The 13,244-nt window shown below is 36.9% G+C and overlaps 2 protein-coding genes across 2 annotated transcripts in view; one reads left to right on the top strand and one right to left on the bottom strand.

Annotated features, from left to right (window-relative positions):
* Positions 1 to 13,244, top strand: part of LOC149415737 (uncharacterized) — a 176,178-nt gene that overhangs the window by 32,878 nt on the left and 130,056 nt on the right. The gene's annotated exons all lie outside the window — the stretch shown is intronic.
* The window catches only part of LOC149415738 (uncharacterized), an 87,032-nt gene that overhangs the window by 7,346 nt on the left and 66,442 nt on the right, over positions 1 to 13,244 (bottom strand). Inside the window, exons 9-16 of the mRNA XM_089642194.1 lie at positions 9,899 to 10,013; positions 7,662 to 7,813; positions 6,537 to 6,718; positions 6,080 to 6,166; positions 4,340 to 4,437; positions 4,101 to 4,204; positions 2,162 to 2,344; positions 1,909 to 2,082 (exon numbers count right to left, since the gene is read on the bottom strand). Coding sequence (XP_089498320.1) covers positions 1,909 to 2,082; positions 2,162 to 2,344; positions 4,101 to 4,204; positions 4,340 to 4,437; positions 6,080 to 6,166; positions 6,537 to 6,718; positions 7,662 to 7,813; positions 9,899 to 10,013 — 1,095 coding nt within the window. The remainder of the gene's footprint in view (positions 1 to 1,908; positions 2,083 to 2,161; positions 2,345 to 4,100; positions 4,205 to 4,339; positions 4,438 to 6,079; positions 6,167 to 6,536; positions 6,719 to 7,661; positions 7,814 to 9,898; positions 10,014 to 13,244) is intronic.

Raw genomic sequence — 13,244 nt, 5'->3', positions numbered from 1 at the left:
GCAGGGGGTCTACGGAAAAAAAAAATTTTGCAAGTGGTCTACTGGGCGGCCGGCATAGTCCAGTGGTAACGCATTGGACTGCCATTCCGAAGGTCGCGGGATCGAACCCGGCGTGCGCAAATAAATTTTATTTGATTAATTTGTGTTATTTCACAATTAATTAATTAAAATAATATATAGTATATTTGCGGCACGTTCCAGAGTGGAAGATACTACCAGTATCGCCCTGGTGTAAGACCACCATTCAGAATTGAAACGTTGCTCCAAATGGCTTTAGCCGTGTTTAGTGACTAGATCTGAATAGCCAGGTACTTCCCCACCTTCCTCTTTCCCTTCCCCACTTACCTTCAGCCTCACAACATCCCCCAATTGGGGATGCCATAGTCTCACTGGCTCCAGACGGGAGCAGTTGGGACTCTTGTGAGGTATTCACTATAAAAAAAAAAAAAAAAAAAAACTGGGCAAAAAAGTTTGGGAACCTCTGGTTTAGGTTCACTAGACAGACACAAGACAAATCTTTACATTCATGTAACCAGTCTATCGTCCTTTGCAGTTTCCAATGGCAACAACAACTTGGTACGTTAGTTAGTTATTGATCAGTGTCCTTAGCGAAGATGTTTAGTTACCAGGTTCCGTTATAGCTATCGATAACGATTATTTATTTATTTTGTAAGAAACAAACAGCTTTTACATAATATACAATGATAGATATAAATATACAAGTTAACTGAAGTCAAGCCACAGAAGTTTCTTATGCTAAAGTTCATTGGAAATGAAGTTTTAATATCTTAAAATTAATTTGGTGTTAAAGAAAGGGGAGAGGAAGAGGAAAATAGGAAGAGGATAGGAGATGCTCCCGATACATTCCATACTCTCATATTAATAATCGATCGTACGCATTACTTCATATCGATATTTCTTTAGGTTATTACCAAACATGTCAATGCTGTAAAATTTTGTATTATATTGTGCACATATACGAGGAATTGGGGATTTTTTTCGAATGTTTGTTCTACACGAGGGTCGAGGGTAGATAAAATAAATCAGATTGTCGGGTTGATCTAGACGGAATATGAAGATTTATTAAATTGGTAAGTTCTGGTGAGTCCAGACCATTATTTAGGATTTTAAACAATAAGATTTGATCAAAAATTAGACGTCTTGTTTGGAGGGAGTTAAAATTATGAAATTTAATGGATGCGGTATAATTTGAGAAGTGTAAGTTTAGTTTATAATTTATGTGTTTTATACTATCATTCTTTGCAGTTTCGATTACTACTATTGCAATTAAAATCGATTATCTACTATTCGGTAACTAATCTCGGACAGCGAAAAAATCATTAATTTTAAGCTTACGATCAATTCCTTATCCTTATAACCAGAATCGCCCGTTATACGTTAATTTTAAGGTCAAGTAAGATTCCTTATCCTTAATTACAAGGTAGGAAAAAAGTGATTTCAGAATGTTCCATAGTTTGAGAAAATGGCGTCAAATGTCATTGTGCTTTGACATTTGTGCTGTAGACAGATAGAGAATTAGTTGATGGAGGGATACATACATGAAGAACGCGGAATTATTGTTACTAGTTATTTGACCAATTTCCGGTCTGTTGTTTTAACGCAGCGTGAATTTCGACATCGTTATCCTCGTCGTCCTGCACCTTGTGTTAATATTTGCTTCAACAGCCCATATTTTTTCATTTTTAACAAAATGGCAGCCAATTCACATTAATTTGCCCCACATTCGTTAAAAGAACAGACTGAAAATTGGTCAAATAAGCAGTAAAAATTATTGGAATCCCTCCTCTGACTTCTAAGACGTATTGTGGTGTGTTGTAATACTGAATGCAGTGCGAAGGTAAAGGAGACGGGGTAGAGGATGGTCGAGGTGATTGACGGTTTACTCACGCGACACGTTGACCTCATAACTGGCTATATTCCCCGCTAAGTCAGTGGCCGATATGCCCACCGTCTGCTGACAACAGGAGGCAGTGTAGCGAGCCCTGGATTCCTCCCTGCCTCCCGCGTAGTAGCCTGAAGCGTATACCACCGTGCCGGGGGTCGCAGCTATCCGCATAAGTCCTGCAATACAATACACCATTAGTGATCCTTTGATCGTCCTTTGGAAACAACAACTTTGTACGTTAATTAGTTACGTTACCGCTGTCCGTGTCCCTGGCGATTATGTCCAACCCCCAGGTTCTGGTAGCGCAGGAGTCGGATCCCAGATAACCCTGGCAATCTCCTCTGAACTCGTGCTTCAAGGATGGTCTGCTCCTGTCTGCCGCTATCCTGCCATCAGTCTCCACGTAAACGTACGTGCTGAGGTTCGCTGGTTCAAGACCTGTTTTAAATAAGACATTTTAGTTTCTTCAATTTCGAATTGTGCAAAATTAGGATATTTATTTTTATAGTACCTACAACAGATTTTTAGTCTGCAGCCAATGAGACTATGGCATCCCCAATTGAGGTCTCATGCGAAAGTGTTTTTTTTAGCAATTAGCAAAATATACAGCGTTTTAGGTTTCTAAATCTCAACCACAGATGACAGTACAAGGCCTATGGTGACAAGTCGGCCATTGAGATATAATTAATGATAATTTAAGCATTAAAATTAATCATCAACATCAAAAAGTTTTTTTTTTCAACTTTGAGGATTTAAAAAAAAAATCGCAAGTTGCGCCACAATACAAAGTATGTCAAAAAAATACAAATAAATAGTAGTATATCTGTGTGTAAGGATAGAATGGCTAACCTTATGATTCCAGAAATAGCTTCATTTTTAATGTCAGTGCCATAAAAATTTTTCTTAAAAAAATGATAACTTTTTTTTTTTTTTTTAAAAGAAAGACAAACATTCCCAGGTTACGAATAACCCAACAATGTTTGAAAATCTCCTACTACCACCACAGAAAGCCGAAAATGTTGCTTGTGTTGTGATGGAGGACTTAGCCAGCCGAGGAATCGAACACGCGACGCTCGGGTGAGACCCAAGCGCTATTCCCACTCAACCACTGACCGGTCAAAACTCTTTCATTTGTTCACGCAGTTGCTTCGTACGAAATTTTATAGCATAGTAATGATCAGCAGAATTCATTTCTAGCCAAAAAAAATACCTTTGAAAATTCATGTCTCTATGTCTATGAAAGGCGATTTTCAGCCCACTGTGCGCTCGGACGCATGTGAATTCCAGCGAACCAGCCAGTTCGCTTTAGTCCTTGTAAGAACTTTATTTTGTCTCGAATAACTTGAAGATGAGGAAGTCATGGGTAACGCCAATAACATAACTATATACACAACAATTGACAAACTTCAATCAGTTTTTAATGCAGCAGAACGGCTCATAACCGGGGTTTCAAAATACTCGCACATTTCAGAACACCTTCGTAACCTTCACCGGCTCAAGTGCCCTGAAAGAATCCAGTACAAACTGTGCTGGATGGTGTTTAAATCCATCAATGAAATGGCCCCACCCTACATCTCTGAACTATGCTTCCCGGAAAACACTGGTCTGAGGCAGTCAACTCTTAGATCAGCAACATCATCAGCTGTAGGCAGACTGATGGAACCTAAGCGCAAGACAAATACTAAGTTTGGTGATCGCGCTTTCGGAGTATCTGGGCCGAAGGCTTGGAAAAGTCCCTCCGGAACTAAGATCCATAACAAGTCCAACAGAATTCAGGTCTAAACTAAAAACTTACCTTCTTAAACTGTCGTACCCTTAAATTAAATATACCATTCCTAAGAGAAAGTCCAGTTATATTCAATTTTTCAATTAAGTCCTAAATCCTGTATCTAAATTTCGCCAATAAACAATTAGTTAATGTTAATTAAGTGTTAATCTCAAGTGACCTACCAGGTAAGTATTGTACTGTATATTTTCTCCATAAATAGTTAAGTAATAACAAAGATTACTGTAGAAATGTATTATAAGTTTGTACAGCGCCCTTGAGGTGATTTTGCACAAAAACGGCGCTATACAAGTCATCCAATTATTATATTTTATACATCGGAGCAGGAATCTTAGTGAGGAGGACTGGGAACAAAGTACTTTACTTTGTATTTTTAACTGGTAATTAATAATAAATAAATAAACCTACCATTCGCTGTGAAAGTGATGGTATCTCTAACGTTGTTTTCTGCCGAAGATGTAATTCCCACAGTAACTATGACATTGGCCGTCTGTCCAGCGTTGATCCATTGTCTAAAAAAAATTTTAAATATTATATTTTATGCTTTTTAAAAATCTTTTTTATTTATGTTACTCTGTCGTTATATAAATACATATTTATTTTTTTGTATCTGTGATTATGCAGAAATACTGGCAGAACAGACTCACCTCAGAGGCACCATGGATCTCAAGAAGTATTGGTCGTCTTTGGCTCCGAATCTGAAGTAAACGGCGTTCTCTCTGTTGTTGGTCACTTCGAAGTGTATCTGCAAATAGAATTAGGAGAAAATGTTTGTAAGTGTGCTTTTGTAATGTTAGCAGTCTAACATTGTCAACAAATGGCCACACAGCGCAATTATTGACATTTGAACGTTCCCCGTTAAATGCCAATTTTTTAATATTATTTTGTGAAGTTCAGGCACAAATATTGGTATGTTTTACGATTATAATCTAAAGAAATCAATTAGTCTTATTATACAATTTAACCATATCCGAATAATGGTTGGTAAGTTGGAGATTTTACACTTCACACTTGCTCGATAGTAGCATAATGTATTGTACTCTCAGTATATAATTTATTTATTTATTAACGGACATCGTCCAAATTACAAAATAATAACACGAATAAAGTAAAATGAAAAATACAGGAGTAGACAAAGGTACATGACAGCAAAGACATAAGGCAGATATAATATAAGAAAATAAAGTGACAAGTCGAATCAAGTCAAGAATACGCCGTGGGTCAGGACCACAGGACACTTATAGTATTCCGTCACTTGTTTAGCGACTGGCGAAAATCATTCAGACTTATCCCAAAAAAGTTAAGGTTTTGACTTGAGTTGACCAGTCTACACATTCTGGACAATGGTGAATAATATACATAATTTGTCGAATGATGGTTGAGGAAGAGCAGTTCATTATTTCTGAGTCTTTGCGAGGGGATATTGAAGGGAATGAGTTGCAGTAGAGTAGGTGAATCAATAATACCATTTATAATTTTGAAGAAGCAAATGAGGTCATTTCTTTCGCGACGGACTTCCAAAGGAGAGAGGTTTAGAGTTAGTTCAATTTCATCATATGAGTATTTGCCTTTTTCTAATCCTAGCAATCCCTTTTAAGAACCGATGTTGAACAGATTCATTGCGTCGAATGTGGACAGCATAAAAAGGAGACCAAATAACACAAGCATATTCAAGATGGGGGCGAACCAAGGAGCAGTAAAGAGTTCTAAGGGTATTTACGTTTTTGAAGTCCGAAGTGATTCTAGTGATGAAACCAAGTAGTTTGAGGGATTTGTTAACGATTGCAGTTATGTGATCCCGAAAATAAAGCTTGCTATCAAGAGAGACACCAAGGTCTTTAATAGATGTAACAGTTGTTAAGCAAATATTATTAAGTTTATATTCGAAGACAATCGGTTTTTTTGATTTATAGGACATAATTTTGCATTGATCGAAATTTAGTTTCAAACAATTAATTTTACACCAATCATTGAAAGAGTCGATATTCGATTGGAAAAGAAAAAAAAAACATCTACGATCTATAACAATTTTAGGCGATCAATTAATGTTCAAACCTAAATACATGATTTTGCATTGCATCGCCTTAACGGAGATCAAATAAATTAAAAAACAGCAGAACATTTTTTCTTAATCCGTATAAATCATCGACGAAAATGTCTACTTCAGCACACTTTTTTTTTTTTTAGATATTTTTAGATGTTTTAAGGTGAATCATGCTATGGCGTCTAAAACAATTGAAATTGGGAACACTTATATCAATATTGGCCGTGATTTATTTTGTGAAAACATATTAGATCAGTCAATTGCGTTTCATTTGAATTTCTGTGAATCACGCCAACTTTAATTAACCAAAAATAGCCGCTTTTGTAACGTTATGTTGTATTACCTGTATTTGAGCTCCAGGAGTTCCGTATAGTCGGCTCGATGAACCTATTTGAATGGCTGTCATCGGGACGCCATCTTGAGCTGTTAGCTGGAATTAAAATGGTAAATTAAATATTCAGTACAGCCCTGGAGTAATACAAAGAAAGCTCAATTTTCCTTACTTCTGTTGAAGTATTAATTATTTTTATAAAAATACACTTTTTGCAAGTTATGCTTTATAATATTAATACTTATTATTTGTTTGCGCCAGTACATACGTAATTTGAATATGATTAAATGGTTTTGTCCGAATAAAAACTCAATTAAGATCAAGGAAGGCGTACAAATAATACAATATTGGATTGAATCACCGATACAATATTGTATTTTTGATCAACAAAGAACAAACTTATCCTATTATTGTATTAAGTTCTGTTTTATCAATGTTCTGCTTTATCCTGTTCCCGTTTTGCACTTACCAATACTTGCTGCCCACTCGGCGTGGAGTTAAACGCTCTTCCCTCTTCGATGCTGCCCACGCCTCTTTCTAGCACCATCTGTTTGCCTAGAACGCCTGAAGTCGGCAACACGGTACTGATTGTCTCTGCCTCGTAATTGTCGGGAGCTGTCAGTGGCGCGGATACTCGGACGAACTCCTCGTCTGTAATTTTATCAGTTATTGGCGTTTATTTAAATTTTAATACATTAATAGTTCCAATACATATGTACATATAATTCTGCGCAGTTGAAAGCTATGGGTTTCTAGCGGGTTCAATCCTCCGCGAGACAAGTCCTCCATCATTGAATAGTTAACATTTTTGCAATTTAAAAAAATACATTTTTGGAGGTTCTCATACAAGTTAGGATGCTGATTTGATTCAGTGTCCCGGCTTTGTTGTGTAGGAGGTTTTGGTTCAATCCTCTTCGTGATAAGTCCTCCATCATTGTACAAGCAACATTTTAACACTGTGATGATGGCAGTAAGAGGAATTCAAATACTGTCAGGGTATTCGTTACCTGGGAATGTTTGTCTTTCTTCTTAAATGAATACAAATATGCATCAAAGTAGAGTGAAAACACTATTTATTCACTGAAGCTCCACATACCATTTAATTATAACCCATAAAACGTTAAAAGTATCACCAAACACGACCCCAAATCTACCATGGTTGAGAAACGTTTTATACTTCTGTCTTTCATAGAATTATCGTAAAACCAAGAATGCCACGGCCTCGTGATTGCCTATTTATTAACGTTGAACTCAATCCGTTTTCTTTTATGTCTGTCGACTTTTCTATCAATTTCCGACAAGAGTCGATGGTAATTTTCTAAAGTCAGAATTTATGTGAATAGTTTTTGGTCTCAGCAAAAAGAAGAGATCTAGAATGCAGTAAAATCGTGAATAGAAGTGGTCCTAAGTTAGAGGTTTGAGGTACACCAGATCTTTGAGAAATGAGTTGGATGTAAATACATGCTATGCAAATAGCTTCATAAAAATGAGTAGAATTACGGTGTCATTTTGGTTTTTTAACATTTGAACTGTCAAATTCTCGGGCAGTTTCAGACTTTGATCAAAATCTCCTGGTGTTGTGTGTTGCACTCACCCCTGTCGTTCTTGCCCTCGACTTGCACTCGGAACACGGTACCCGGCGCCAGCATCTCGGGCACGCCGACGCGCTTGACAATCGTGCCAGATTCGAGCGCGCGTAGCGACTCGATCTCCGTCGCATCGCTCTCAGAGTTGTCGTCCGGGTTTCTAGAAAATAAAAATACATGTTTTTAGTTGTACGTTCTATCGGAGCTATGATCCTTTGCAGTTTCAATTGAAAAAGAAGATCCTGACAAATCGGCAATTGCTAAGCACTTAATTGACATTGGCCATTACTTTAGATTTGTTCCTCATATCCTTGTATGACCCAAAACCCATCGAGCACGCCTAATTACGAAGGCTATTGAAATCCACAAAAAATCAATTAAATTAATAGAGACGACGAGGCTATGGATAGTTCTTGGTATCCGGTACTTGACGGCTACACCAAAACTAATAGCCAAAAACCACATTAATTTATTATACTGAAATACCGGCCCTAAGAGGATCCACGCGGCCATTACGGTATCACCACATTGTAAATACATAAACACACACACTTCACACCGCAATCTAAACATCCACATCAACAATCCCAAACGTTCTCTAAAGAAGTAGAAAGCGTAACACGGCATAATAACCCAACAATGAATCGAGTTTAACTAGTAGATAAGTTGATTCAGAGTTTTGTTTCGGGTCTATCCCAGCTATGATCGTTTTCAGTCCAATAAAGTGGATCAGGATGCTTCGCCTACACGAAAAAGATTCATGATTTAATTTCTGATTATATTCAATTTTATTTATATATATTGTCCCTTACTAAAGATCTCACTTAACACATTCTTTGCGGGAAACGAGAAAACTCGTCATACGCCTTTTTACAATAAGACGCGGGAGACGAGTTTACTCGTTTTGTTGCGCATAGCGGTAAGGAGCGGGAAACTTGTAAATAAGGGGTTCTAAATGGGTGCGGGGTCATGTGTTTTCTATTGTCGGCGGTACCCGATCTATCTACCTGTCATTACAATGAGTATGAAACACAACAAAAAATAAAATCGTTGTCGCGTATGTTCCGCCCACAAACTACGCAGTGAAACGCGGTACATGTGCAAGTTTTGCAATGTGCCCCTGCATAAAGGAAAGTGTTTCGAACGCTATCACACATTGAAGCACTATTACGTTATAGTTTTTTTTTTATATGTATTGAAAATTTCTAAATAATCTTGTAATTTTGTATGAATAAATTTCGATATGTTATTTCGATTGTGAAATACTGTTTTTTTCTATGATTCCCAAGAAAGCAGAAAGTTTTTGTTCATAAAATAAGGAATTACACATACATTGCTAAGTAAATAAATAGAGACATCTTTTTAAAGTAAAACACTGAAAGTTTCATCGAAAAATATCAAATAGATCATGAGTTATGAATATTTTGCGGAAAGTCCAATTTTGGCGCTAAAATTTAAAAAAAATACCCGCTCTTCGCCCCCAATTTGGCGGTAAAATGCCAGACCATATAGTGTGATTTTCTTACAATTAAATATATTTTTGTTTTGTCTTTTCTTGAGCCATAAAAAGTAAGCGGTTATTTTGACAACAAACAGATAGATAAGCTACTCAAGTCACCTGTAATTTGATAATAACGATTATTTATGGGTTTGTACAGATTGGCATCAATGGGAAATTTCATTAATACATCTCTTCGAGGAACGAACAAGGGTTGGGATAGCCGCACTTTAAAGGGCTATTCCACACAGATAAAGCATGAATGAAGCCTATGGCTTATGACAGGCGAATGCGAAAACACAATTCGTAAGGTTAATTCACAATCAACTTACCGGGTGGCGAATGAAATCTGTATCTCGAGAATCATCTGTCAGCACTGGAACGGTGATCGTTGTACGGTAGCACTCGTTATTTTGAATTGGTTGCGATAAAATTCGTATTAAGGGATTATTCCGATAAATAACCGGCGAAAGTGTACACATTGGTTTTGACAGGACTAACGTTTTTTTGCGATTGTGTGGCTCACGGCCCTCCGTGGTTATAGCTGACGTGTGTGAATTTAAACTACACAGTTCAAATTCTGACCATACTATTGGTTAGCACACGGCCTGTCAAAAGCAAACGGCGTGACGGAACAACGTCATTTAAATTATTTTCTATTAAATTTTTTATTTTTATATTTTCTTACACTTTATACTTGTAACTTTATGGCACATGTTGTGCCGTATGTTTTTTGTACATTCTTACCCGTATGCCAGTTTGGTGATGTTTCTGCCCGTAGCGTCCAAAATATCACCATCCTCAATGGATGCCACCGTTCCTCCAACAGCTATTTTGATGGTTTGAACCTCAGGTCCATGCTCTACAAAAAAATAAACAAATTAGAATGTTTATTTATCTGTATAAATAAAAATGTATATATTCGTTTGATCAAAATCTTAAATCTACGAAAATTCTTCACCAATTGCTTTGAAATTTTGACGCATCGTTGCATTCGAATACGCGCGAGTTTTTATATACCTATATTATATAGATGTCAGATGTGACAGGTAAACAACATGCATTTATTTAAAAACAGCGCCATCTGTTAGCATTCTGATTGCTAACAGTATGGAAGATCTACAGTCTCTCGTGTTTAGGATGAACCAAGTATGTATGAAGAATGAGTTAATGATGAATGTAAGTAAGTCTAAAGTCACGGTGTTTGAAAGAGAGAGTACGAAAACAGTGTGCAATATAGTTGTTGCTGAGGAATACTTGTCGCAGGTGGATGCGTTTGTGTATTTAGGAAGTATGTTCTAGAGAGATGGGAAGGCTGACAGAGATATTGAAACAAGGGGAAATGCAGGTAACTCCATTCATGGAGGACTGAACGCAGTTGGCGCTAACTAAACATTGTCCAAAGAAGCGAAGCTAGCAGTCCACAATGGAGTGCTGATACCTACCCTGATGTATGATAGTGAGGAACTGCACAGGAAGGAAGAAAGTAAACTGAAAGCTGTATAAATGAGATGAATTCCGTAGTACATTATGTTGATGTATCTCATAAGATTTAGCCAGCATTAGCGATGTCAGCGACCGAAAATATATTTTTTACGACTTGATTACAAAACATCCGACATTTCTCTACTTTCTATAAATATAATATGCATGAATTACACATATAAACCTTCCGGAAAAAATTCTCTAAATGATAGTAAAAACCTTATCAAAATCAGTTGCGTAGTTTAGAAGAACTAAGCACATAAACAGACGATTTTATTAGTTGGAACCGTTGAAGAAACCGTTGTTATTGAAACATATTGAGATAATTTCTAACTAAATTTTAAATTATCTATAGATATGTTTTTTATTTAGTAAAACCCTTATAGAGATTACTATGGACTTTATCTGGATACGCTTGACCCTTGCAAAGAAGCCAGATTGGCTTCTAATAAATATTTATCATTTTTATCTGTTAACTGGAACAACAACAGAGATATGGTATTTAGAATTTGATCGACCAGTCTTAAACCCTGGCACAAGTCGAGGTGTCACTTATTTCTGTGATTAGTTTTAGTGTTACTGTGCCGTGTGTCTCTTTCTTCTTATTTAGCCAAAGTTTCGGACAGTTTACAGTGGCCAACATCGGACATATGATTGTATTAAGACGAGGCGATGTAAGTGAAGTAAAATAAAGTGAAAATCTGAACGACATAAGTGATGAACTCGTGTAAAACAACAAACAGCGTGCGGCCCGGCGTAATGGATGGCCTACGGTCGACTTTGCTTTGGCAGGCATAGAAAATCGATTTTTCCTTGGGGATTATTATTTTAATTATTTCAGATGAACGTATTACTAAAATCCAAAATGTTTCTAGTGGTATTCTTCGAGAAGTTACTAATTCATCGTCTAGAAAAATAAAATCTGGTGCTTACAGCTAATTTTATAGTCTTTGTCGTATTCTCTAAATAGTATAAAATAAATTCGCTATCCGCGTCTGTCTGTTTGTGCGTTTAGTTCTTCTAAACTAAGCAACAGATTTTGATAAAGTTTTCACCATCATTTAGAGAATTTATTCCGGAAGGTTTACATATATAATACTTGCATATTATATTTATAGAAAGTAGAGAAAAGTCGCGATTATGTAATCAAGTCGTAAACAAATTATTTTCAGGCGCTTACATTATAGCTAACGCTGGCTAAACCTTATGAGATACATCAAAATGATCTACTACGGAATTGTATGTTTTAAAAAGGCCTATAGAAAAGTCCTTAATGGTATATGTCTATCTCTTAAGGATAACCCCCAGAAAGGCCGGGTATATGTCAGCTAGTTTTACATAAGATTTAAATTCAATCAGTTAATTTTCTTTTCTTCTAACGACATCTCATGACAAGCTACACTAATAGTTTGTACTGATTCATTATTTTTCAATCAGTACCAATTGGCGTGTTGTCTTAGTCGGTGGCTTTTCGAAAATATATATAATAAAAAAAACATAAGTTAAGTGAAATTTTTTGGTCTGTGTTGGTTGATTTGTTTTTTTTTCGATTTTTTCTTTAGCACACCCAATCAAACTTTTGACAAACCGTTTGATAGATTTATTTATCACAACGGACAGATTGCAGTCGGACTACTGTGTTTTTTTTACTGATATTTCGATAGACTATGTGAAGAACTAGCGTTATTAATTGATCTAGTTGGATTTTCAACATTTCGTTGTAATTTTTTTTAATATTTTTTTATAGTGAATACCTCACAAGAGTCCCAACTGCTCCCGTCTGGAGCCAGTGAGACTATGGCATCCCCAATTGGGGGATGTTGTGAGGCTGAAGGTAAGTGGGGAAGGGAAAGAGGTGGGGAAGTACCTGGCTATTCAGATCTAGTCACTAAACACGGCTAAAGCCATTTGGAGCAACGTTTCAATTCTGAATGGTGGTCTTACACCAGGGCGATACTGGTAGTATCTTCCACTCTGGAACGTGCCGCAAATATACTATATATTATTTTAATTAATTAATTGTGAAATAACACAAATTAATCAAATAAAATTTATTTGCGCACGCCGGGTTCGAACCCGCGACCTTCGGAATGGCAGTCAAATGCGTTACCACTGGACTATGCCGGCCGTCATAATGACATGTTCTTGTGTTTAATAGTTGTGCTGGTTTGCCGGCCTCCGTGTTTACTCCCTCCTACAACACTACTTCCTCTCCAGTTTCATGCCTCACCGCCATTCATCAGGGTAGGTACCAGCACTCCATTGTTGACTGCTACTAGCTTCGCTTCTTTGGTCACTTTTTTGTTGCTGAACTGCGTTCAGTCGTCCATTAATGGAGTTTCCTGCATTTACACTTCTTTCAATATCTCTAACAGCCTTTCTATCGTGTTTCCTCCCTCTTACAACATGTTCACTCCTTCCTCTCACCAAAAATACCATCCACACAGCACCCCCAGATATGATAGAGGCCCTAAGGGAAATTACTTGAACCAAATACTTGATGTCTAGAGTCGGAATAATAGAAGAGTATGTATGAGACGATGTATGAATGTGAATGAGACAAGGAGTGTGTGGTGTGACCGATTTGTTTGGCGGTCCGTCCTCTCTG

The sequence above is a fragment of the Hesperophylax consimilis genome, chromosome 17 (assembly GCF_061612785.1).
Source record: "Hesperophylax consimilis isolate HC1 chromosome 17, BYU_Hcon_1.0, whole genome shotgun sequence".
NCBI classification, from domain to species: domain Eukaryota; kingdom Metazoa; phylum Arthropoda; class Insecta; order Trichoptera; family Limnephilidae; genus Hesperophylax; species Hesperophylax consimilis.
Note: the sequence above shows the minus strand (reverse complement) of the source record. Positions and strands in the feature narration are given on the sequence as shown.